The sequence below is a fragment of the Hypomesus transpacificus genome, unplaced genomic scaffold (genome assembly GCF_021917145.1).
Source record: "Hypomesus transpacificus isolate Combined female unplaced genomic scaffold, fHypTra1 scaffold_133, whole genome shotgun sequence".
Taxonomy (NCBI): Eukaryota; Metazoa; Chordata; class Actinopteri; order Osmeriformes; family Osmeridae; genus Hypomesus; species Hypomesus transpacificus.
The window spans coordinates 275,064-302,038 of NW_025813709.1; the positions used below are offsets into that span (position 1 = coordinate 275,064).

General features: G+C 45.3%; 2 protein-coding genes across 4 annotated transcripts; both read left to right on the top strand.

Annotated features, from left to right (window-relative positions):
• The first annotated feature begins 26 nt into the window (after positions 1-26).
• LOC124488330 (protein FAM102A-like) lies at positions 27-19,043 on the top strand. Of its 3 annotated transcripts, none has more exons than XM_047050975.1 (12): positions 27-610; positions 907-1,210; positions 12,540-12,660; positions 13,625-13,654; positions 15,561-15,677; positions 16,072-16,118; positions 16,478-16,629; positions 17,269-17,373; positions 17,577-17,781; positions 17,978-18,099; positions 18,675-18,744; positions 18,853-19,043. In XM_047050975.1, exons 2-12 carry the CDS (start codon positions 1,065-1,067, stop codon positions 18,896-18,898), a joined length of 1,161 nt encoding a protein of 386 aa, XP_046906931.1. In that variant the 5' UTR covers positions 27-610; positions 907-1,064; the 3' UTR covers positions 18,899-19,043. The 3 variants fall into 3 exon arrangements, with proteins under 3 accessions (XP_046906931.1, XP_046906930.1, XP_046906932.1); XM_047050974.1 differs by having other exon boundaries at positions 27-551; XM_047050976.1 differs by lacking the exon at positions 27-610 and adding an exon at positions 617-739.
• A 3,968-nt stretch (positions 19,044-23,011) lies between these two features.
• On the top strand, positions 23,012-25,797 carry dpm2 (dolichyl-phosphate mannosyltransferase subunit 2, regulatory). Its single transcript, XM_047050989.1, has 4 exons — positions 23,012-23,262; positions 23,756-23,845; positions 24,025-24,127; positions 25,010-25,797. The coding sequence occupies exons 1-4, from the start codon at positions 23,260-23,262 to the stop codon at positions 25,063-25,065; spliced, it is 252 nt and encodes an 83-aa protein (XP_046906945.1). The 5' UTR covers positions 23,012-23,259; the 3' UTR covers positions 25,066-25,797.
• Positions 25,798-26,975: the final 1,178 nt, after the last annotated feature.

Sequence of the window (26,975 nt, forward strand, 5' to 3'; positions counted from 1 at the left end):
CATTTGAATCAGGTGTGCTGGAGCAGGGAAACATCTAAAACGTGCAGGAAAGGGGCTCTCGAGGACCAGGATTGAACACCCCTGGCCTACTGTATGATTGTTTAAGTAACTGAGGATTTTATTATTTAAGTTTTGTTTAATATGTAGTTTGAAACTGCTGCCAGTCTGTGTAATTAGACTTTACCAGGCGGAGTACACACTGTCCCGGCAGATGTCACCCTATCCTAACATTCACACAAACTGTAGTCTGGTCTTTACTCGCTCATTTACAAACGCATATGAACACCAACATTATTTATTTACTATCTTAATCTGGTGGTCGAATTCAAATGCCGCACATCTAGATTACACCTGTAATAACCAATGTCGTTCGTCACATCTCTTTCGCAACAAGCCACGTTAAAGCTGCTCGCCTACTGTATTTCTTTTTTTAGGAGGCGGGGCTAGACTGGATTGACCACCGCTACCTCAGCGCTATCTCGATTCAAAGTGCGTGTGCCAGATTGTTGGGTCAGTCGGTTTAGCTGTGAGGGGTCCATGCATATTATGAGGTAAAACGGCACATTTACGAATAAATATCACGATCTGACAGACAATATTTGTGTCGTAGGTGAGTGTCCATCGATGAAATATAGTTTTGTGTTCGCGTGTCACGTCAGTTCTACTCTATAATAGCGCACGTATCCAGCAATTGTAAGGCTATTTGAAAGAAGAGCACTGCTGCTTCTTCTGACAACTGGTAAAATAGCAACTTTTAGAGATTAGTTGATTCGCCATGAAACATTTGGAAATGTGTTTCAGATGGTGGGGAAAATGGGTATTTTCCTAACCCATTACCCTTTTGTCAATAATAATAATTCAGCAAAGTCATGCTTTGAAGTAGTTGGTCTATCTTTACCGTTGCAGGTTCAATTCACCACAGAGTATACCGAGATGCTGAGCCAAAACACCGGGAAGGACTTCCAAGCTCCTGAGAAGTCGAACTCTGTTGCATTTCCTTATACCCCTCTTCTTCGTCGATCTACTAGTTGTCAACACTGAGGATTTCAGTTGTGAACAACTCAATGGCATTTTTAATGAAAAAGAAGAAGTTCAGGTTTCAAATCCATTTTACTTTGGAGGAGCTAGCCGCCGTACCGTTTGTCAATGGCGTTCTTTTCTGCAAAATCAGATTGTTGGACGGAGGGGACTTTGCCAGCTCGTCATCCAGGTACGAATGTTAAATCATGACTATACGTAATACATAATTTAACGTGTAGTAATCAAAAATGTATTTTTCTGAGTAACTCACTTTATGGTTATTATCTAGTTGTGCTTGAGTGTTATCAATCTGGGACATACAAGCTGGCAGGTGAATCATACACAAGCAGGATATGTGAGACAACCAATACTACATAAACAGTAAGACAGCCTTTGAAAGATTTTTAATGTAGTGTTAAGCCAGTTCGTACTCTTATTTGTAATGTGTGTCACCAAAAACTCCTAAACATAATGGCTCTATCACTCATGTCTTTGCCTTGGTCAAGTTGCAAGTTGCTCCTCATCAGGAGTTGTTTGGATGTGACAAGCGGCCAGACGTGCTAGTGACAGGCAACCAGACGGCCAGACGTGCTAGTGACAGGCGACCAGACGTGCTAGTGACAGGCGACCAGATGTGCTAGTGACAGGCGACCAGACGTGCTAGTGACAGGCGACCAGACGACCAGACGTGCTAGTGATAGGCGGCCAGACGTGCTAGTGACAGGCGGCCAGACGTGCTAGTGACAGGCGGCCAGACGTGCTAGTGACAGGCGGCCAGACGTGCTAGTGACAGGTGACCAGACGTGCTAGTGACAGGCGACCAGACGGCCAGACGTGCTAGTGACAGGCGGCCAGACGTGCTAGTGACAGGCGACCAGACGTGCTAGTGACAGGCGGCCAGACGTGCTAGTGACAGACGGCCAGACGTGCTAGTGACAGGCGACCAGACGGCCAGACGTGCTAGTGACAGACGGCCAGACGTGCTAGTGACAGGCGACCAGACGTGCTAGTGACAGGCGGCCAGACGTGCTAGTGACAGGCGGCCAGGCGGCCAGACGTGCTAGTGACAGGCGGCCAGGCGGCCAGACGTGCTAGTGACAGGAGCCCAGCCCAGAGGGAATGAAATGTCAAACTAAAATTGACAAAGTGGAAATATAGTTTACAGGAAGTAGCTTTAACTGCGTAGCCTTACCTAACCATGAGTGGTTGTATCCACAGTCTCCATGCACCTCTAGAATGGTGTTCACAGATCATCCTCTAAGGCTGTTGAAACCCTCTAGAAGTCTAGTCTCTCCTATGTTGTTAGTATTTATCTTCTTCCTGTGTGTGGGGGCAGTATCTCAGACATGCTAATAGATGCTAACCCTAATAGATGCTAATGGGATAAGCTGTTTGGTTGTGAACAGTAACCAGATCTGTTTGGATGTACAAAAACTCAATCCACTTCTGTTCTCCACTGAATGTATTACCACCTTCTAGTTTGTTACTGTCAGTTGACATTTACAGAATTAATTTGGCAATGTTGGTGATGGGAAGAAGGGTTACTGTGTGTGTCGACCGAGGCAGAGATCGTTATGGCAACAAGGAGCTATGGCCGCGCTGTTGCCCAGGCAACGCCATATCAGTTTTTCTTTGGTTCACCAAGAGAGTGTACGCCCTTCTAGAGTAAATCATGTGACCTTTTATGATTGCTATAATGATTTTAACAGGATAGTGTAATCATATGGCAAGGGTGTCCAAGGTCCATTCCTTAGGCCAATCATTGCCTGCAGAGTCTAACGGCATGCAGCTTGTTTCTGGGGCCACAACACAGAATTTACTTCATGCAATCAGAAACTGCTTGAGATTCTGCATAACTGACACCAGTATATCAATCTTGATCACAAACACGGCACTCCAACCTATGGCTGACATCCAGATGTCGGCTCCCTGCCTGTTTGTTCCCTGCCTGCCTGTTCCCTGCCTGCCTGTTCCCTGCCTGCCTGTTCCCTGCCTGCCTGTTCCCTGCCTGCCTGTTCCCTGCCTGCCTGTTTCCTGCCTGCCTGTTCCCTGCCTGCCTGTTCCCTGCCTGCCTGTTCCCTGCCTGCCTGTTCCCTGCCTGTTTGTTCCCTGCCTGCCTGGTACCTGCCTCAGAATTAGACCAGCTATCCAGTTCTGCTCTGGCTCCATCTGAGCTGATACTCATGCAGTTACTTAACAAGACATGACATATGTATCTGTAATAGTAATACTATAATAGTCCTAACCCTAATAGTAATACTGTAATAGTGGTTTAGAAAGTTATTTTGAGCACATCTGAGTAGAATGAGATGCTTGTTTGTAATGGAAATAGTGTGTGTGTGGTTGAGTGGTCACTGCTGTTAGTCACAGTCTTGTGGCTGCAGTGCCTCTCTGTACCAGGCACTGGCAGTGCCAATACACCCCCCCTCCAACCACGCTCTGTGTGTCTCTGTGTGTGTGTCACTCTGTGTGTCTCTGTGTGTGTGTCACTCTGTGTGTCTCTGTGTGTGTGTCTGTGTGTGTCTGTGTGTGTGTCTAGTGTGTTAGAGGGGGATGGGTTGAGACTTGTCCCGGAACATTGCTGCTCTGTATTCAGAAGTTGAGAACAGCCAGGAACAAGAAGATGGGGATGAATGGGAGGGAGAGCAGACAGAGGGAGAGGGACAGGGACAGGGACAGGGAGAGGGACAGGGACAGGGACAGGGACAGGGACAGGGACAGGGACAGGGACAGGGACAGGGACAGGGACAGGGAGAGCCTCAAACAGTATACCTCATACACCTTATATACAGTTCATCCATATATCTAGCTCTAAGTGTAAGTACTTGTACAGACCAAGTTCAAAACTGACTCACTCCTGCAACATTTAAACTTTGGACCCTTCCATGCGAGAGGAAGGTGTGTGGTGGTTTCTGTGCAGGGCAGGGGGAATGTTTGCCCCTGGCTCTGGTGTTATGTCACACTGTGTTCCAAGGCTTCCATATATGTCACAGATTCTAAGTGCAGGATATGTCCCAATGATGCCTGCCCACATATACTGTCTCTCTTTCTACCTCAGCATCTCTCCCTTTGTAACTTTCTCCTCATCCTCTCTCTCCCTAACCCTTCTCTCCCTATCCTCTCTCTCTTTCCCAGCTACCTGACTGCCACCTAAGTATTAAACTGATGTCTTGTCGTCATGCTAACACAGCTCTCTGGTGTGCTTGGTTGTGTTACTGGGAACACCAGGTCTCTGGTCTGCATGGTTACTGGTGTTAACCCTAACCCTGGGAACACCAGGTCTCCCTGGTAATACACCTAGTAACCATGGAAGAGCATTCACACCCCGGCCCTCTTCCAGAAATGCCTCCAGGTTATGTATCCCCCCTGTATGCTGGGGACAGGATATTGCACATTGATACATTTAGAAAGATTTTGATCTGCTTAATGCATTGCACTTCTGTCTCTATCCCTCTGCTTCTCAGTAACTCTCCCTCCCTCTCTCTCTCTCCCTCTCCCTCCCTCTCCCTCTCCCTGTCTCTCTCTCTCCGTCTCTCTCTCCCTGTCTCTCTCTCTCCCTGTCTCTCTCTCCCTGTCTCTCTCTCCCTGTCTCTCTCTCGCTGTCTCTCTCTCCCTGTCTCTCTCTCCCTGTCTCTCTCTCCCTGTCTCTCTCTCGCTGTCTCTCTCTCCCTGTCTCTCTCTCCCTGTCTCTTTCTCCCTCTCTCTGTCCTCCTCACTGCCCAGGGTCTGATTCAGCAGGCTCCACCTTGTACAGAAACACTAAACATGCCAGAGACTAGTATTACCATGTTTACGCTCCCAAGTTAGAACATCTCTTAACTGGGGTCTATAATAAGAGTCCTTATAGTATGACTGGGACCACATTAGCTGGGTTTGTTAGAAGCCTGAAGCCTTGAATGATACATGACTGAAGTTATGTCTACAGTAGTAATGAGGCCTGCATTCACCAGAGAGCACTTGGACCTTTAGTCCCTCTTGCACACATGTTGTCCTTATGGGCTTGTTAGATATGTAATTAGTGAACTGAGTGTAATTAGATGTGTGAAAGTGTTATTAGCTTGAGAGAGATTTCTCTGGGGAGTTTATGTTTCTGATAAACAAACCTAAAAATATATGCTCAAGTAACAGCATTCATTCTCAGTAGTGGGAAGGAGAGGCTATTCACTTCTGATATAGACATGAACACACACACACCTGATACAGACATGAACACACACACACAAACCTGATACACACACACACACACCTGATACAGACATGAAAACACACACCTGATACACACACACACACCTGATACAGACATGAACACACACATGTCATTCCTCAGATTCCACCACAAGAAAAGGGGAAGGAGAGCAGGGGGAGATGAAGGAGAGAGCAGAGGGAGATGAAGGAGAGAGCAGGGGGAGATGGGGAGGGGAGAGAGCAGGGGGAGATGGGGAGGGGAGAGAGCAGGGGGAGATGGGGAGGGGAGAGAGCAGGGGGAGATGGGGAGGGGATAGAGCAGGGTGAGATGGGGAGGGGAGAGAGTAGGGTGAGATGGGGGAGGGAGCAGGGGGAGATGGGGGAGAGAGCAGGGTGAGATAGGGAGGGGAGGGAGCAGGGGGAGATGGGGGGCTGCACCATGCATGGGAGGGGTGTGGGGCTGCACCATGCATGGGAGGGGTGTGGGGCTGCACCATGCATGGGAGGGGAGCAGATGAAGGGAAGGAGTGATGAAACCAGACAGAGGAGAATGCCATCTAGTGTGTTACAGTGAACTGGGTTAGATGAAGCCCTTGGGGAGATGAGGGTGGAGAGCTTTGACTTCAAACACACTTCTTATGTTCAGTCTGACACACACACTGATGCTAAATCTGATACACACACTGACACACACACACTGATATACACTGACACACACACACACTGATATACACTGACACACACACACTGATATACACTGACACGCACACACTGATATACACTGACACACACACACTGATATACACTGACACGCACACACTGATATACACTGACACACACACACACTGATATACACTGACACACACACACTGATATACACTGACACGCACACACTGATATACACTGACACACACACACTGATATACACTGACACGCACACACTGATATACACTGACACACACACACTGATATACACTGACACGCACACACTGATATACACTGACACACACACACACTGATATACACTGACACACACACACTGATATACACTGACACGCACACACTGATATACACTGACACGCACACACTGTTATACACTGACACGCACACACTGATATACACTGACACACACACACTGATATACACTGACACACACACACTGATATACACTGACACACACACACACTGATACATACACACTAGGGCTGGGCGGTATGACGGTATATACCGTGCGACGGTAGAAATGTGTCTACCGGGAGAGATTTGGCTATACCGTTTCAACCGCGGTATACTTTTTACTATATTTTTGTATTACACGTGTCAATTAAACGTCTGGTTGTTGTATTGTATATAAGCCATCATATAAATCGCATTCTTGCGATATTTAGAATTGTAGTTTAACTTATATTTGATTTACTATTTTCGTTTGACCAGAAGCACATTTGCGTTGGTCTAACGAAATATTCGATGTGGAGTTTATTTTGTCTAAGCGGACCACATTCATGCCGATGCTAATTACTTATATATTTGATGTCCCATTCTGCAGGTAGCCAATTCGATTTGTTGTTCAAGTTTTATGTCTCGCGCTGTAAAATTATTGTTGTAAAATTACACTGGTGGCGTTGCTAGCATTCTTGATCTAGGACAGGGTCGGCAACCCAAAATGTTGAAAGAGCCATATTGGACCAAAAAAAACAAAAACAATTCTGTCTGGAGCCGCAAACAAATTTAAAAGCCTAATATAAGCCTTATAAGGAAGGCAACACATGCTTTAAGTGTCTATATTAGCTGTATTAGCCTATTATCAAAATGATAAGTAGGCTACAAATACATAATGAGCGTTCATTAAAAAAGCTAGCTAGCTTCCGTTACCTAGCATCCTAGCATAACACTCGTAGCAATGCTACTTCCTGCTAGTGTTACTTGTTAGCCTCCTCATTGTAAAATTTGAAGCCATATGATAAAGTTTCCATAGTCGATAAGATAGATAGGTACTTTATTAACCCCCGAACGCAAATTATTGTGTCTAGGTAGACAGATAGCTAGAAAGCTCACGCAGTACAGAAAATCTTTAATCGATAAGTTGGATATTGTAGCTACAGTACAGTTTGAGTCTTTTGTTTTTAACTCGTGAGTCAGTTGTTTTTGTTTGTAATAAATAAATAATAGAGTGTGATGATGTACGGTATGGTTATTTTGTACCATTTCTTAATTGAATTTACAGAACAATAACTATACCGTGATATATACTGTAACCGTGATATAAAATTACTCATACCGTGATAGAAGAATTTGGCCATATCGCCCACCCCTAATACACACGGGTGCACACGTACTTCAGCAGCAGCTCAGTGCAGCTAAGGGTTAGGGTTTGCAGGGTTAGGGTTTGCAGGGTTACGGTGCGTTCACACTGCAGCGGGGCGGGCAGAGCGGGGCGTCGGCTTCCAATTCATTTTCAATGTAACCAGGCGTTGACGCCCGCGTAGGGCATTGTGGGAAGGCGAGCGGGGCGGCGAAAGTTGGATTTTCTGAACTTTATGTAAATGACGAGCGTGAACGCCAGCGATGGCCAATCGGGTTGGTTTCTTGTTTCTTGTAACGTAGCAACTGTTGGTCATGGTAAACATTTCTAGGTTTGACAATTTCAAGATGGAAGATCAACTCATCGTATGTGTGTCTTCATACCCAGTATTGTATGATACGTCTATGTTCGATTACAGAGACATAAACAAAAAAAATGATGCCTGGTGCAGGGTTGCTGAGGTTGTCGGCGTCCCTGGTGTGTTGTATTTTGTACTTTAATTCAGTTTCTTCACATTGCGTAACTTTCTTCTGTGCTAGCTGCATAGTCTAGCTAGCTCACCCGGCATACGATTGACATTCAACCCTGAAATGCTGGCTGGCAGCCACTCGCTATCCATACAGTGAATGTGTAGTGGCAAGTCATAATCTAGCGATTGATTTGCAGACATTTCGAGTAATATAATAAAAGGTTACACATGTCAACGTTTATGTCTGATGCATCTTTTTTCCAGCCGGAACAAGACCCGTTCCATAGAGTGCAGGTGGGATTTAATCTTTCACTCGGCCTAAAAAAAGTGTGGAAAAAGATAACCTATTGTGTGCTGTAGATAAGATCATGTCAGATCTAGAATGCGTGACGGATTTTTGCTTAACGTGTGTAAAAGTTGTATTTTGTCCGCACATTTGCCATGACATTATACGAACTACAACAGTGATTTAAGAGAACTACAGCTCTGAATGAATCTGTCTGACACGCCCCCGAGCGTGGTGCACTTTGGGAAGGCCGGCGGTGCTGAGCGGTAATAAAGTCTGCAGTGTGAACGCACCGTTAGGGTTTGCAGGGTTAGGGTTTGCAGGCCCTGGTCGTCCTCACAGCTAAGGGTTAACCCGGGCTGGTGCTTTTTATAAACAAATACTAAGGCAATATACAAGTAATAGACACACTACAATTGTAATAATTTTTTAATTGCTACACACACTGCATGGTTTGTATTTATCTACTTATATAAATATAAATGTATTCACTCTAAAACAGCTCATGTTTCCCAACTTTGTAATCTACAGCAGAAAGATGGATGTACTGCTGGCATGTGAGGCGTCACCACTCATGTCTCTCCAGAACAGTTGCTTCAACCTCCATCCACTTTGATTTGTGCTTCTGCTTCCTCAGTCTCCTGTGTTGGGCTGTTGAGAGAGTGTGCTGTGTGCTTCTGCTTCCTCAGTCTCCTGTGTTGGGCTGTTGAGAGAGTGTGCCGTGTGCTTGATTCTCCCACTGCAGAGAGACACGTGATGGTCATCAATGACTGGCAGCCTACATTAGGACCTCCTCCGTTAATATTACAGTTATACATTTTATCACTGTGTTTGCACAGTGTGTGTTCACTTTCTGTGTACATTGTGTGTGTCTCAATGAATGGTTGTGTGTGTGAGTGTGCTTGGACACTGTGTGAGAGACCAGTTTGTTCTGACTGGACAGTTTAACTGTTAACCTAGAGTTCCATAAACATTGTGTCAGTCAGAAGGTAGATGAAGCTGCATTTGAATCCTATGCAGAGGAAAGATTTTGATCAGACAGCAGCAAACTAACAAATGAGGACTGAAGGAGACTGGGTAGACATGCTTATCATGTCTCCTGACAGCATTGCACCACACACACAACTCTTGAACTAGCCTCAATGAACAAAAGGAAACTCATACGTTCAACCCTAATTCACACAATCCTTCCCCCCATATCTCATTACTACATAAAGCAGAGTTAGGTAGGTTAGGGTTAGGTAGTGTTGGGTTAGGTAGTGTCAGGGTTACAGTAGGGTTAGGTAGTGTTGGGTTAGGTAGTGTTGGGTTAGGTAGTGTCAGGGTTACAGTAGGGTTAGGGTTAGGTAGTGTTGGGTTAGGTAGTGTCAGGGTTACTGCAGGGTTAGGTAGTGTTGGGTTAGGTAGTGTCAGGGTTACAGTAGGGTTAGGGTTAGGTAGTGTTGGGTTAGGTAGTGTCAGGGTTGCTGTAGGGTTAGGTAGTGTTGGGTTAGGTAGTGTCAGGGTTACAGTAGGGTTAGGTAGTGTTGGGTTAGGTAGTGTTGGGTTAGGTAGTGTCAGGGTTACAGTAGGGTTAGGGTTAGGTAGTGTTGGGTTAGGTAGTGTTGGGTTAGGTAGTGTCAGGGTTACAGTAGGGTTAGGGTTAGGTAGTGTTGGGTTAGGTAGTGTTGGGTTAGGTAGTGTCAGGGTTACAGTAGGGTTAGGGTTAGGTAGTGTTGGGTTAGGTAGTGTCAGGGTTACAGTAGGGTTAGGGTTAGGTAGTGTTGGGTTAGGTAGTGTCAGGGTTACTGTAGGGTTAGGGTTAGGTAGTGTTGGGTTAGGTAGTGTCAGGGTTACAGTAGGGTTAGGGTTAGGTAGTGTTGGGTTAGGTAGTGTCAGGGTTACAGTAGGGTTAGGGTTAGGTAGTGTTGGGTTAGGTAGTGTTGGGTTAGGTAGTGTCAGGGTTACAGTAGGGTTAAGGTTACAGTAGGGTTAGGTCCAAGGCTTCTGTCTCACCCACTCACTGTATGCTTGTGTGTTTGTATGCCTGTGTGTTTGTTTGTTTGTGTGTGTGTATGCCTGTGTGTGTCTGTGTGTTTATGTGTGTGCCTGTGTGTTTGTAGTCTGAGTAGGGAGAGCCTTTTAACACTCACTTGCGTTGCATAGCTAGCATGCCTGCATAACAACCGTGCCAAGACACACAGTCCCCGCCTTAACCCCCGCCTAACCCTAACCCTTGGGCTAAGGTTAGGCTCGTCCTAGTCTGGATATCCTTCCTCTTGTTCCTCCTCTAACCCTAACCTCGTTCCTCCTCTTCTGTCTGCCTGTAACAACACAGATTTCTTCCATTTGAGTTTGTGTGTACATGTGTACAGCGTGTGTGTTGTCTGTTGAGGGCAGGGTTGGTGTGCGTGTGTGTGTGTGTGTGTGTGGTCTCCTGAGGGCAGAGTTAGTGTGTGTGTGTGTGTGTGTGGTGGGCCACGTCAGCAGGTCTGGGAGCAGCAGATTATCTCCAGACTGCTCTCTCCAGACAGAACTAGCTGATCACCCTGCTCTCTCTCCAGACAGAACTAGCTGATCACCCTGCTCTCTCTCCAGACAGAACTAGCTGATCACCCTGCTCTCTCTCCAGACAGAACTAGCTGATCACCCTGCTCTCTCCAGACAGAACTAGCTGATCACTCTGCTCTCTCCAGACAGAATTAGCTGATCACCCTGCTCTCTCTCCAGACAGAACTAGCTGATCACCCTGCTCTCTCTCCAGACAGAACTAGCTGATCACCCTGCTCTCTCCAGACAGAACTAGCTGATCACTCTGCTCTCTCCAGACAGAACTAGCTGATCACCCTGCTCTCTCTCCAGACAGAACTAGCTGATCACCCTGCTCTCTCTCCAGACAGAACTAGCTGATCACCCTGCTCTCTCTCCAGACAGAACTTGCTGATCACCCTGCTCTCTCTCCAGACAGAACTAGCTGATCACCCTGCTCTCTCTCCAGACAGAACTAGCTGATCACCCTGCTCTCTCTCCACTCCAACACACACATTTGGTGGAGGTGGAGGGGTGTGGGGCTGGAGGTGGAGGGGTGTGGGGGTGGAGGGGTGTGGGGTACAGGGAGTTTAAAACTGCCACAGCGATGATGGGAATGAGGATGGAAAATAAGAGACTGATGTAGAAAAATATTGGGTAGAGCAGATATGGGTTATAGGGTTAGAAATGGAGAGAGTTGAATAGAGAGGGAAACTGAAGAGCAGAATGAATCACCAGCAGCCTGGAATGAATCACAAGCAGCATGGAATGAATCACAAGCAGCATGGAATGAATCACAAGCAGCATGGAATGTATGAAACTAGACAGACGCACAGGACGTGTCCCTGCAGGAGAGAGAGAGGGAGAGCGAGGGTGAGGGAGAGAGCAGAGAGGGAGAGAAAGAGCAGAGAGAGCAGAGAGAGAAACAGAGAGAGCAGGGAGAGAAAGAGAGGGAGGGCGTGGGAAAGGGAGAGAGTGGGCGAATTTGAGAGGGATAGAGAGCAGGAGAGACAGCGGGAGAGAAAAGGGAGAGAGAAAGATGGAGGGAGAGAGCAGGGAGAGGGAGAGAACAGGGAGAGAAAGAGAGTGAGACATTCTGAACTTGTCATAACATGTCCCAAGTCTCGTGTAGCCAGAGAGCTTGTGTAGCCAGAGAGCATGCCCCAGTATAAGGAATAGGGGTTCCCAATCCAGCAGGAACACACTCTACTGTAGATGTGATCATGGTGGAGCATTGGTGACCCTAACCCTCTCTGGAGTCAGGCAGCCTCTCAGGGAGTTCAAACACACAGGAATGAAGGGCCATGTGATGGGTTAGGGTTAGATGATCGCATCCTTCTCTTCTGCTACGTGTGTGTGTAGCAAGTGCAGCATCTCATGGCACATGCAGCGTGTCATGGCACATGCAGCGTGTCATGGCACATGCAGCATGTCATGGCACATGGAGGAGACAGATTGGTTGTTGGCGCTCAATTACACCTTCAGCATTGTGAGAAAATTACTATAGAAATATAATAATAAAAGGACAGTAAGGGGAGGCATCACAACCGGCCTGCAGGGAATAAGAAGGGGAGGTGTCATTACAGCGGAAGACAGGAAAGGGAGGACTCACTACAGGCCTGCAGGGAATAAGAAGGGGAGGTGTAATTACAGCGGGGGACAGGAAGGGGAGGAGTCACTTCTGCAGTAACCAGGAAGTGGCTTCCACTAGGACAACCTCCACGTCTCCCCTCTGAAGGTGTCTAATGGCTCTGTCTCTCTGCCCGCAGGGAGGAGGTCCAGCACAACTGTGTACGCTGGAGGAAGAAGTTCTCCTTTGTGTGTAAGATGAGTGCCAGTCCCACCACAGGACTCCTGGACCCCTGCATCTGCAGGGTCTCTGTACGCAAGGTACCTGCTCCAAGCATGCACCTGCTCCCAGCATGCTCCTGCTCCCAGCATGCACCTGCTCCCAGCATGCACCTGCTCCCAGCATGCACCTGTTCCCAGCATGCACCTGCTCCCAGCATGCACCTGCTCCCAGCATGCACCTGTTCCCAGCATGCTCCTGCTCCCAGCATGCACCTGCTGTTTTTTGGGCGGTATTTCAGACTGTTTCATATGGTCTCCGAATAGGATATGTAACATTGGTTGGGCTGAAAATGGCCCAGGTGCTGTTCCATGCCCCCTGGTGCTTCCAGTGAATTTGTCCCGGGAAAAAAACGCTAGGTTTTCTCCTTTTATGGTATGCTCATGAATATATAGATCAGCTGCGCGCTGATTGGTTGGTCTACAACGAGTGAAGCTGCGGAGCAAAGACGCAACACAGCCAAACAGCAATCACTGAAACATCAAAGGTGGAGACTTGAAATAAAACCGCACAAATAAATCTATTGTGCCGTAGTACAATAGTTTTCAACAGATTAGTTAGTTCGTTGTTTCCAATTCAGGATTCCTGGAACACTGCATTTACGACCGTAGTCCATTTTAAATATCTTGAAAATGTATTAACTTTCTTAAGGTAATTCCTGTGGAACAGCAGCAAGCTAAAAACGTGTCGGAGATCTACGCTACCTCTGTTTATGTTCCTGGACCAGAAAACCATAGGGCGGGTAAATGTTGGGGCGTGACAAAGTTGATGCCACAAGTTGCACTGTTTCAAAAGCTAGCGTTTGCGGGTTGCCTTTCCAAAATAGTAGTAATAAGGTTTCAATGGACTTCGAGGTTCAGTGTATGTCAATTTTACACACCAAACTGTAATTTTTCAACTATGACAAGGTAGGGTTTTGCAATCAATTGCCCATTTAATATATAGTATTACAAAAATAAACACTGCTCATTGAAACATCTGAACAACAACGCTCTTTCATTTCAGGAACTAAAAGGAGGAAAAGCATTTTCAAAGGTAAGCATTTGACGTAACCTAGGAAACATTTGAAACAGCCAGTAACTTAGGGAACAACTCATACAGACATTAACCTAGGGAACACCTGACCGAGACGGTAACCTAGGGAACACCTGAACTCCAATGTGAAGCTGCATTTTACAGCTGCAGCAGTAAAGTGGTGGTGTCTGCTGTAAATGTCATGAGGAGGTGTGTGTCTGGGCGGGTTTGTGGTCAACGTGACCAAAGGGAAGGCTACCTGTAAACCATGCTTCAATACCAGTCTCTGTGCTTCTAGTCCCCTCAATGTACAGTAAGAATCATTTGATGCTGGGATATACAGAACAGAAATGACATGAGGAGGGGGGGGGGGGTGCATTTCAGGACAGGGCTGTAGTGTCTTGCCAATAAATGCATCCCCTGCTAACTCTAATTCAGACTAGGAAGGTGCCACATGCATTAAACTTACTCTGGTTACTCATACTAGTCCCTAGTCCATACTAATTAGAGTAGCAGGAAAATCTGATAGGGTATTTTGCATTGTGAAATCATCCTACCTGTTTATTGTACGCTGGTAGGACAATCTGATAGGGTATTTTGCACTGTAAAATCATCCATACTAGTCTCTGTGCTTCCATACTAATCGCTGTGCTTCTGTACTAGTATATGTCTCCATGTGTGTATACTGTGTGTATACTGTGTGTGTGTATACTGTGTGTGTGTATACTGTGTGTGTGTATACTGTGTGTGTGTATATTGTGTGTGTGTATATTGTGTGTGTGTATACTGTGTGTTATGGAAGCTTGCTGGATGTTATCATTCAGACAGCGCTCATGCCGCCCCTCGCTGATCCGTCCAGGAAGGAGCTGGTTCCAGCTCTGCTGTCTCAGCACTGACAGGGTTGGGGTTAGGGTTAGCAGGACATGTGACATGATGGTGGACAAGGTCCCTGACCTCTCTGTTACAGTCTAAGAGTCAGAACACCATTCTAGTGGTGTTTCAGTGCTGTAGTGTTTTAGTGCTGTAGTGCTCTAGTGCTCCAGAGAACTGGAGAGGATCCAGGTGGGGAGGGGGCTGTGCCCCAAATGGAGTGTGTGTTGAAGTTCTGCTTAGGCAACCTTGCAAAGCCTCCCCATGGTTACATAACAAAGAGAGGATTAACCCTAACCCAACTATGCAGCACAGGGCATGTGGGCAGAGGGAAGGTTTATATTCTAATTATAATACAGGGGGAAACCTGATGAGACATGTTATCTATTGCTAATGGCATTATTGAATGACATTTGATGAATTGAACTGACACTTTTATCCAAATAAACATACAAGAAAGTGCATGTAGAAAGTTGAACAGGCTATCAAGGATCGGAAGCTCAGACAGTGTAAAGTACCATCTCAGCTACCAGACACAGCAGTGTAAAGTAACATCTCAGCTACCAGGCACAGTGTAAAGTAACATCTCAGCTACCAGACACAGTGTAAAGTAACATCTCAGCTACCAGACACAGTGTAAAGTATCATCTCAGCTACCAGACACAGCCTAAAGTACTATCTCAGCTACCAGACACAGTGTAAAGTTCTATCTCAGTTATGTGTACACTGTGCCATTGTCATTGTTACATCTCATTTTCTCCTCTAATCTTTTGTATATCTTATCCTGCATGTTTAACTATTTAAAATACCTTTATTGTCTTTAAAAGCTTCACAAGGCATCAGACAGCAAGGTATTTGTTCATGTAATGTAATACTGGCTGGCCCCCTCTCCCCCTCTCCTTCCCCATCTCTCCCACCCTATCTCTCCCACCTTCCCCCATCTCTGCCCTATCTCCCCCTCTCCCTCCCCATCTCTCTCACCCTATTTCTCCCATCTTCCCCTATCTCTCTCCCCTATCCCCCCCACTTCTCCCCCCTGTGTCTCCCCCCTCTCTAGCTGGGCTTTGCTGATCTCAACATGGCAGAGTTTGCAGGCTCAGGCTCTGCTGTACGCTGCTGCATCCTCGAGGGCTACGACACAAAGAACACACGCCAGGACAACTCCATCCTCAAGGTAGGACAGGCAGAGGCAGACAGGCAGACGGACAGACAGGCAGGCAGGCAGGCAGAGAGGCAGACAGGCAGAGACAGGCAAACAGACAGACAGACAGGCAGACGGACAGAGACAGACAGAGGCAGAGAGACAGGCAGAGAGGCAGGCAGGCAGGCGGACAGGCAGGCAGGCAGAGAGGCAGGCAGGCAGGTAAACAGGCATACAGACAGTTAGACAGGCATACAGACAGTTAGACAGGCAGTCAGACAGGTAGATTGCATCAGTCAAGTCATCATAGACTGCAGTTGTTCTGTTACTGTGTTTATTTAGTTCAGGTTCTGCATGCAGCACTTACGGGTTGGTTTAGTGTTGAGCTTCTACCGTCCAGTGATACTAAACATTTCACATTCTGCAGGTTACGATTGGTATGACTCTGCTGTCTGGGGACCCCTGCTTTAAAACGTGAGTTTAACTACTCATGATTTGACGTCATGCCAGCTACTGGGCTTGATGGTTAAAGGTTTTACAGTGGTTGCTGATCAGAGAGAAACTCTACATGGGTAACACATCACATGGTTTCTTAACACATGTTCATCTATTAGAATTGGTACGTTGTGACTTTTGTTAAAGTCTTTATATATGTACGACCATACTGATCTACCCACTGTAGTTATAAAGTATAATAATGCCTGGTCATAAAGAATAAAGACATTGCTTTGCTTATAACTGTGTCCTGGAATAACATTGTCATGAACTAACATTGATGAAGCAAACAGAAAGTCTTTGTGACAAAATGGGTGAAATAAAGTGCATTGCTTCAGGCCCCCCAGCACAGCCAAGTCCATCTCCTCCTCGGGCCAGGACCCCTCCTTGCAGCTGGCCTGTAAGGGTGAGGGCACCACCACCCCCCCAGCACCAGGGGGCAGCACTGCAGGACGGACACTCAGGGCAAGACCCCCTCCGCTCACCTCTGGTAACTAGGACAGGCTGTTGTGATTACAGGGATCCAGGGTCGCTCAGGATGACCAGCGCACAACGTTTTGTGTCATTTTTATATCGGTGTTAATGCCAATTCCACATTCTTATTGAGCTTTGTTTAGTTTGAATTTAAGTCAAATTTGTAATATTTGTTTGTGATAAATAACATTCAATGTTAGCAGCATCAGTTAGTGTTAGCATCAGTTAATCAAATAAAATGTATTTGTATAGCCCTTTTACACGCAAGCATGTCACAGAGGGCTTCACATACGCCCATAGAACTGCCCCTCAACCAACCTAAACCCTCAAAGTTAGTGTGAGTATCGGTCCGTGTTAGCATCAATTAGTGTTCGCATCAGTCAGTATTAGCATCAGTCAGTGTTAGCAGCAGTCAGTATTAGCAGCATCAGTGTTAGCATCAGTCAGTGTTAGCCTCAGTCAGTGTTAGCCTCAGTCAGTGTTAGCCTCAGTCAGTGTTAGCCTCAGTCAGTGTTAGTAGCATCAGTGTTAGCATCAGTCAGTGTTAGCCTCAGTCAGTGTTAGTAGCATCAGTGTTAGCATCAGTCAGTGTTAGCCTCAGTCAGTGTGAGCATCAGTCAGTGTGGTTACAGGTCTTAACTCTGTGTGTTTGCAGGCCTGCCAGGGGAACAGGACCAGAGCATGTCCAGCCCTGATGAGGTCTTCCATTCTGGACACTCACGCAACTCCAGCTACGCCAGCCAGCAGAGCAGGATTTCAGGTCAGTCACTTACATCACATGTTCATTTAGCAACGTTTTATTTGAAGTGATCTGGATGTGAGGTAATCCAGGATTGAGATGTGAGGTCATCCAGAATGTGAGATAATTTGGGTATGAAGTCATATGGATTTAATGTAAAATAGTTGTGAGGTCATCTGGATGTGAGGTAATCTGCATGTGAGGTAATCCTGGTCTACCCCCAGGCTACAGCACAGAACACTCCCGGGCCTCCAGCCTGACAGACCTCACCCATCGCCGCACAGCGTCCAGTAGCAGCAGCGCCTCCGGGGGCGTGTGCACCCCTACCCTGACCCTGGCCTCCGCAGATCCCCACAGCGACCCCCCCGGCCGGCCGGAGAGGCCCCCCAGGCCCCCCCGCCCTGCTCTGCTCTCCAAAAGACCCTCAAGGTAATCTGACCCTAACCCTAACCCACACATGAACAAAGGCATTGTTGTAGCTGTTCTTCATTTTCCAGCATATGTAAATGTGCACCCACCTCGACACGTGCCAACTACATTATATTGCTGGACAGCTCAATGGTATGTGTGTGTATGGTGGCCCTGCAGGGTCATAGCTTCAGTTAACCCTCTCCTTACCTGACAGGAGGCAGAAGGATTCGGTGGAGAGCCACCCCACCTGGGTAGATGACACACGCATTGACGCTGATGATGTCGTGGAGAAAATCCTTCAGAGCCAAAACTTTGCTGATGTCAGCAACAACGAAGGTGAGGGGAAGTATAATAGCATACACACTGGAAAGTACAAAATAATCCAACTACAAGGTTTATAACAGCCCAGCTTCTTTAGTGATGTTGAATAATCAACATGGCTAATGGGTTTGGGGGGGGGGGGATCCCTCTCCCCTCCCAGACACCAGAAGGAGAAGAGCTCCTACCTAGCCCCACACTACCTAACCCCACACTACCTAGCCCCACACCATCTAGCCCCACACTACCTAACCCCACGCTACCTAGCCCCACGCTACCTAACCCCACACTACCTAACCCCACACTATCTAGCCCCACACTACCTAGCCCCACACTACCTAACCCCACGCTACCTAGCCCCACGCTATCTAGCCCCACACTACCTAGCCCCACGCTACCTAGCCCCACGCTACCTAGCCCCACGCTACCTAGCCCCACACTACCTAGCCCCACGCTACCTAGCCCCACGCTACCTAGCCCCACACTACCTAACCCCACACTACCTAGCCCCACACTACCTAGCCCCACACTACCTAACCCCACACTACCTAATCCCACACTACCTAACCCTAACCTCCCCCCTCTGCTTTCAGACAGCAACCTGAGGCTGTTTGTCAGCCGGGATGGGACCACGTCATTCAGCGGAGTGCAGATGGGCAGCAGGTGAGGCCTGTTGCTGGGGAGGGTCCATTAATATGAAGGTGGTGAGTCACAATATTGAAAGAGAGGTAGGGTCATATGACAACCTGTCCTGTTTTGTTCTTCCTCCAGGGTGACAGCTGGGGTCTTTGAGCCAGTCGTGATTGAGAGCCATTAACATTGCTGTTAATGCTACACAGCTCGGGGTCTCCTTCCATCACCTGGTGTAGGAGAGACACCCTGATGATCACCTGGTGTAGGAGAGACACCCTGATGATCACACGGCTGGAGATGGAGAGTTGAAGTTTAGAGGGTTAGAGGGTTAGGGGGTTAGGGGGTTAGAGGGTTAGGGGGTTAGAGGGTTAGGGGGTAAGGGTTAGAGGGTTAGTGGGTTAGGGTTAGGGGGTTAGAGGGTTAGAGGGTTAGGGGGTTAGGGTTAGGGGGTTATTGGGCAGGGGGTTAGGGGGTTGGGTTAGGGTTGTTATGTTGTTATGAGATTTAATGTTTGCACATGAACCTGTCTTTGATGTTCACTTTTAGAAAAACCATTGTGCTGCAGTTAGATATGTTTTATTGTGCACTTAATTTAAAATATTTACTGAACTGGTGGAAGGTATTTTATCCAAGCTATTACAGCACTAGCAGCCACCTGATGAAACATGTATCAGGTCAGTGTTGCAGAGTCAGGTAATAAGAAAGGTACAAGCTGCAGTGTTGATCTGTGTGAAATAATTCTGATGTGATGGTCATCACATGTGGCTGGCCATTTGCAAGCACACAGACATGGCGGGGGATTCTTGATCCGCTGTTAGTTAAAGCAACCGTAGTGTTGAGCTCACCAGCTGGTTTGGTGACTACAGAAGCACAGGGAAGGTTTTTACTTGAGTCGGTAGAAACTGGAGAGAGCTACAACCCAGGCAGCCGCTAGTGTATGACTGCACAGACAGTAGAGATCTGAGTTGAACGCATGTTGGGTCTTATAGTACAAAAATGTACCCTTCTGATTGTCTGACTACAAAAATACAATGTTTTATTTTGAAAAATGTAAGTAGTTAGCAGGCTAACTCCCCTGTCTCTGCACATGCTGAGTCTGCAGCTGGGGTTTTCAGAGTCGTGGAGGCACCCGCATGCTGCAGGGTGAAGGGTGCATGCTGCAGGGTGAAGGGTGCATGCTTCACCAATCTCCCACTGTGTCCTCGTCAACAGTGGTTTCAGTTAAAGCTCCCCCATCCATACAGGACAGTGTCCTCTGAGTGTCTTCATGTGTTTACGTGTCTGTTTGTCCATGTGTGTATGTGAATGCTTTAAAGTAAAACTATGTGTACGTGTGCAAAGAGTGATTGTGTGTGTAAGCAGATCATTTGCATGTGCAAGTGAGATTTTAAAGAGCTTGTTTTTCATTTGGTCTGAAAGTTGAAATCAGGAAAATTTATTAACTCTTTGTTTGATTTGTGTCTTCAAAATGTAGGTAATCTTTTTTTATATATACTTAATTCAATTCCTTTGTCCAATAATAGCTTTCATCTTTAATTATTTGTTTAATCAACAACCAAAAAGTGTTGACCCATGTATGAAATGTTGCCAACTTGGCTTCTTTATTTAAGTCAGAACACGTCCTTCATCCTCGAATCTCAGAGAGAACGGACCTGAAACAACCTGCTGCTTAAAGGCTGTTTCTTATTGTTCTTCACTCTTACACCTTCATCATGATTGTTATAGGTTTTGTGGTGTGCATGTGTTGTGTGTGTGTATCCTTGTATACAGCTAAAGAAACCACTGAATAAAGTTGGAAATCCTCTTCATTGCATTACCACTCTGGGACATTAGTGACCCCTGACCCCTCAAGGACCTGTTGTGTGACATGACCACACAAGGACCTGTTGTGTTACATGACCACACAAGGACCTGTTGTACTTGTCCCTCTGGACAGCACTGGATTTCAAAATTAACTTTTTTTAAATAAAGAAACCACTATATTTGTTTTGGGATTTTAGAGAAAAAAAAGTAGATTTCCCTCTTTCTAAGAACAGTCTGAACCTAAATAACTTTACTTTCTGTTGTTGTGTTTCCGAATCAGCAGGCTGGTTTACCATTTTGTTTGTGGTGAAAATATGGGAAATTGCTATGTATGTGGTATGTATGGTATGGTAAAATGTTGATCTTCAAGTTAACTAAATACATATTCTATCTAGTGTATTCTCTATACTGTACATACACCCTAAAGATGAAATAATTGTTCCTCTGCTACTGTTTTCACAAAGTGTATTGTTTGAGTATGTTTTTTCCTATATACTTGACAGTTTGTAATGTGATTTTCTAACAAAATCGTAGTGCTGTCTCTTGTGTCATGGATGAAACACAACACATTATTTTCTTTTTGACCACATGATGTACTGAATATATGTTTCTGGTAGATATGAAATGTCCATCTAAAGAAAGACTTAATCATTCATTTAAAGTACCTTGGCTTTTTTTTGTTTTTTATCAGTTGACACATTTCCCTTATAACAAGGGTCTATCTCTAAATCAACCCAAATCCTGCCCTGGTCATCATTGTAAAGGATTTAATCTATGCACACATTGAAAACTCACAGAACTTTACCCAGATTGTAATCTAGGGGGTATTCCAGAAAGCAGGTTATGCAACATAACTGGGTAAGTTAACCCACCAGCTGATTCACAATGTTGCAGCAACCTACTGGCAATGTTGCTACAACGCTGGGTGTCAGCTGGGGAGTTAATTTACCTGGGTATGTCACATGACCTACTTTCTGGAATACCCCCCCTAGACTTCTAATATGTGTATTATATTAAAATATTATTAATTATATTAAATGGCTCTATTTAAAAAATGATTATTTTACATACATTTTAAAAGGAATTTTTCTAAAGTTTCTATTATTTATGCCTGGGTTTTCCTGTCCCTCTAGACAGTGTGACGAGGAGAGGTTGAATTTTATTTGTAAACAAATACTGTATTTGAATGTCCTATTCTTGATTGTATATGTCTATTGGAAAAGTTTCATTTAATATTTTGGGGGAAATAAAAAGGTTGGTAATCTGGAACATGGTTTTGTATTAACTATTAAAGCATAACATAATCAAAGTACAATTTGAAAGTAATGGAAAATGTATGTACCTCATTTTAAGGTCCCTAGATTTTAAAGAAATACTCATGAATCAAGCATTTAATAAACTATTGAAACTGCAAATAGTGGTAATGCAACAAGTGGTTAAGGTTAATTGAACACTTTAAAATAATCTTTACGGTATCCTGTGTCAGGATGGTTTAAGAAAAGATGCATCTTTTTTTTATTTGTCTGACCCGACCAGTCGTGAAGCAGGGTTGCACTGTTCTTGGTAAAATCATACCAACCATTCCCCCTCTTGTTAGAAAATGAGCACATTAGACTCAAGACTTTCTCTCAGTATATTGATTCCAGAACCATGGAGGTCATATGGAGTTCAGCAACACATTTTTCTTACCATTTTCATTATACACGTTTAAAAGTTACAAACTATAGTTTTTGCAGTCAAGTAGTGTGAGAAACAGCGCTCCCCAATTTTTGCCTGAACATTTACGCCTCCGGAACGAGTTTGATTGACAGTTATTTACAGGAGATTTGCTGGATCAGGCCAATTTATTTAAACACTTAGCCTATTTACAGTTTATTTACAGTTTTTATGGAGGGATTATTTTTAATTTCCATGACTCAACATTACCTCCTAAACTAGGACGGGATTAGGATGTAGGTTTTTATGTTGGTATTTCTGTGTTTTCTTGGTTTTGGTTTGAGTGTGGGCCACCGTTCTCACACTCCTGAACAGTAGGTGGCGGGCTCATAAACTTTGGTTGCAATCTGTCACAACTTTAACCGAAGAAAAAAGAAACGTACTTCGTTGTTTTGTAGGCGTGACCCATGGCGTGACCATAGATAAAGAGATGTCTTGCAGCGGAGTCTAGAACGTCCACACAAGGCGGCCATCTTGCTACAGTCAACTCGCTCACCCATAACATTGTGTTGATGCGACATGTACTTTTTAAATGACCATAACTTGCCCAATTTTCAACCGATTTTTAAACGGTTTGGTTTGTTACCAACGTCAGAGATGTCGTAATGCCACTGCATACTTATGAATAATTATTTCTTTTTTTAATTATAGAATAGAAGTATGTAGTGGCATAACGACATCTCTGACGTTGATAACAAACCAAACCGTTTAAAAATCGGTTGAAAATTGGGCAAGTTATGGTAATTTAAAAAAAGTACATGTAGCATCAACACAATGTTATGGTTGAGCGAGTTGACTGTAGCAAGATGGCCGCCATGTGCGGACGTTCGACTCATTAACTCTATGGTTCGACTTCGTTGTCCGGCAACGCGGACGAGACATCTAGTTAGTGTTTATATATATCTATGGGCGTGAACGTGACGCAGACGCTGGTCAAAACTGCATGTATGATTGCTAGCTAACTGATATTAGCTTCATCCAAGACGTTTTCAAAACCGGAACCTAGCTACTAGTACACCTCACGTCATGGTAATTATGTATGTTTTTATTTAGCTACCTTGCGAAGATTTCCACTGCACGGTTTTTGTATAGACTACATCTGTTGCTGCAAAACTCTTCTTGACAGTTTGAGCTAGCTAGCTAGACTACAGTACAGTAGCTACAGTACCCAATTAGTTTCAAGGCCAATCATACACTACCAAGTACTCGCGAATTAGAATTGATTGTTTACGAGCTAGCAAGATCAGTCATAACTTAATCTTAAATCCCAAACTGGCTCAGATTAATCAAATACCGTATGGTGTTGTATTCGAACTACTTGTCTGAGTGTCTGTAGTGGAACTGTGTTGCGTAGCAAATTGATGATCAACTTGATAAGGTACTGAGCATCGCTCCTCTGCGTAACTTGTATTCAAGACAAGACAAAAGGTAGCGGACACAGTTCTTGTAACGTTCCTTGAAGATATTGCATCGCAGACATGAACTTCACTGAGCCAACGTGTGAGGTCCCATGTGTTTCCAGGCAACGGGGACAGACCAGGCTGTGGGCATGAGCCTGGTTGGCTTCAGCCTCTTCCTGTTTACCTACTACACGATCTGGGTCATCATTCTGGTATGTAACACACAAACTTGATCAGTTTACTTCAGTGCTTGTATTAATTGTATCTGCCGGTAGTACTATAACTATAACTAACTCTAACTCAATATTGCTGGTTGTGTTTTAGCTACAGTAAAACATAGTTTTTGACGTATTTACCACATTACAGTAAGTTAATCTTGGTTCTGTTGCAGCCCTTTGTGGATGGTGACCATGTTGTACACAAGTATTTTCTTCCGCGGGAGTATTCTGTTATCCTGCCTGGGATTGCAGCCCTCCTCCTGCTGCTCTTCATCGGTGAGCTGCTTCATCACACAACATCCTCACAGGAAACAGGAGCTCGCTTCATCTTCTTCATGCACATAATAAAGTTAACCTTTTCTATGCTATGGATTAAATAGTACAATAGAGGTTGGGATTTAGTTTAACCTAATCGGGTCATCAGTAGTGTTTGGTTGATTGTTACAGCTGCACATGAGGTTAATTCACAATGATGTAAATTCGGAGATTTTAAAACGAACACTTGAATTTCTTTCATAATTTGTATTGGTGTTGGAACATTGGTATTTCATGGAAACAATAGATCACACAACTGAAAATGTCTAAACGTGCTTAAATAGCCAGAATAACCTCCCCTTCTCCTCCTCCCCCTCTCCTGCTCCCCCTCTCCTGCTCCCCCTCTCCTCCTCCCCCTCTCCTCCTCCTCCTCTCCTGCTCCCCCTCTCCTGCTCCCCCTCTCCTCCTCCCCCTCTCTTCCTCCCCCTCTCCTGCTCCCCCTCTCCTCCTCCCCCTCTCTTCCTCCCCCTCTCTTCCTCCCCCTCTCCTGCTCCCCCTCTCCTGTTCCCCCTCTCCTGCTCCCCCTCTCCTCCTCCCCCTCTCTTCCTCCCCCTGTCCTCCTCCCCCTCTCTTCCTCCCCCTCTCCTGCTCCCCCTCTCCTGTTCCCCCTCTCCTGCTCCCCCTCTCCTCCTGCCCCTCTCCTGCTCCCCCTCTCCTCCTGCCCCTCTCCTCCTCCCCCTCTCCTCCTCCCCCTCTCCTGCTCCCCCTCTCCTGTTCCCCCTCTCCTCCTCCCCCTCTCCTGCTCCCCCTCTCCTCCTCCTCCCCCTCTCCTGCTCCCCCTCATCCCCCTCCTCCCCCTCTTCCCCTCATCCCCCTCTCCCCCTCTTCCTCTCCTCTCTACAGGGACATTTATAGGTGTGGTCACTTGGAAAAATCGCAAACCAAAGAAGGTGGACTAAAATGCAAGCTGTCTGCTTGCTGTGCTATTAGTGTCTCTAGAACCTCCTGGATTAGCAACATTCCTTCATGGTTAGGGGTCTGGCCTGTGCCACCAGCTGAACACTCAAGACCCAGACAATCTAGATGATGGGAGAATTGTGACAGGATTTGTTGAAGAACTGCTCAATAATTTTTTATCACATTTGTCCTTCAATAAGAATGCCTACAGTCTTGTTGTGATGGTGTGTACTGAAGAATTGTCATTAACCACTGATCAATTAACAATAATAAAGATTACAAATAATGATTACTACATTGCTTTTCTTTTCTTTTGAATGTTATAATATATAATAAAGAATTTGCTATATTAGCTCCTGGTCATGTTTCCATGAGCTATAGCAAAGCATAGATCAAACATTGTTGATTATCTTTAGAGCATTCAAAACAGTATAAAAGTAATATAGTAATCATTATTTGTAATCTTTATTATTGTTAATTGATCAGTGGTTAATGACAGACCTCTTCATTATAGTGTTATCTACTGTAAAAGGTGTTTCATAGACATCTGTGAGAATGAACAGGTCCAGATATATTTTCCAGATGTTCCACTAGACATGTTATTCTGACCTGAAATGCTTCTTTATCAAGAGTCCTTTTTTTTAATTGTCATTATTAATGTGTTTACACTACATGTTAGGAAAGTTCATACTTCATAAAAATAAATAAAAAACTCAATGTAAACACAACTGCAACACTTTGAAGACTCCTGAAGAATTCTTATCTTCTCAATGGTCCAAACGTAGTTTTTCTGCGGTCAGCCAGCTAATGGGAAACTAAAAGCTAAATTGACAAGAAGCTATATATATTTTTTAAACAAATCCCATTCTATAGAGAGTCATTCTATAGTATGAAATGTCTACTTTGATCACATATAGAAACAGATCTGTTTCAGCTCTGCCTAGAGCATAAGAAAGTCTGCTCTGGTGGTTTTCAGGGTGAGCCCTGACTGAAGTGAAACTTGGAAGCTGACATTTACAAATAGGAAAACAAGGCCTGAGTCATCCTGCAGAAAACACGTTTCCCAATGGGATGTTTCTGGCACATACGCATTTGTGGCTTATTGTGGTTAATTGAATGCCTTGTTTCCAGTGTAACTTGCTTTCACACAGGATGTTAGGATGGTTGTAGATGTGTACAGCTTCTCAGTGTTTCATTCTTGTTTGCCATCGATGTAGCCGATCAGAAGGCAAATGCACGTTTATAACAGTTTTAATGACATATCATATTTATCACTAACATACGTATTTAGCTGATATTTGAAGAATTTTGAACCACTGGAGTTTGAAGTACACACCCTTTATAATGTGTTTGTTAGAATCGTGAATTAGGCCATATCATTGTCATGAATGCAAGCCGAGTTGTTCTGTGGTGGATGAAGCGCAGTCCAGGACAGATCGATAGATTCCGCTCCATGTCGCTGCATCACCACTTGCGCTCATTCACAGAAACAACGGATTCAATTGGCATGGAGGGAGTGCTCTGATAACTCGTATCCTTCTGAAGAGTGAGGCAGGAACGACCTGCATTACCGGCCTCGATGAGTCAAACTGAGGCAAGTATTTAGAATTGTATCTCAGCTATGTCAGCGTCTTTGAATTTGTAATAATATAGGCTACATGAGATTATCATTGAGAATCGGATGGTATTATTTACACGCATGGCGAGAAACTTGTTTTACGCGAGCGATCGGAACATCACCGGCCACTACAGGATTTCCATCGGAGGTAGGCTAAATCCATTGAAATGCCCCAATATATAATTATACATAATACCATATTTGTGCATCTAAATGCGATGGTTTAAATTCAGATGATTAGCGTGTGTTGAGTGGTCAGAAGTGACAGTGTCCGGAGGTGATGAGGACTGTGGC

What these genes read in the sequence shown, in the direction of transcription:
- dpm2 (XM_047050989.1), top strand. An exon ending in CGATCTGGGTCATCATTCTG is followed by an intron (nt 23,846 to 24,024) that starts GTATGTAACACA and finishes GTTCTGTTGCAG; the next exon opens with CCCTTTGTGGATGGTGACCA. An exon ending in CCTCCTGCTGCTCTTCATCG is followed by an intron (nt 24,128 to 25,009) that starts GTGAGCTGCTTC and finishes TCCTCTCTACAG; the next exon opens with GGACATTTATAGGTGTGGTC.
- LOC124488330 (XM_047050975.1), top strand. Translation starts at nt 1,065, where the DNA reads ATGGCATTTTTAATGAAAAAGAAGAAGTTCAGGTTTCAAATCCATTTT. An exon ending in GAGGAAAAGCATTTTCAAAG is followed by an intron (nt 13,655 to 15,560) that starts GTAAGCATTTGA and finishes CCCCCTCTCTAG; the next exon opens with CTGGGCTTTGCTGATCTCAA. An exon ending in GGGGACCCCTGCTTTAAAAC is followed by an intron (nt 16,119 to 16,477) that starts GTGAGTTTAACT and finishes GCATTGCTTCAG; the next exon opens with GCCCCCCAGCACAGCCAAGT.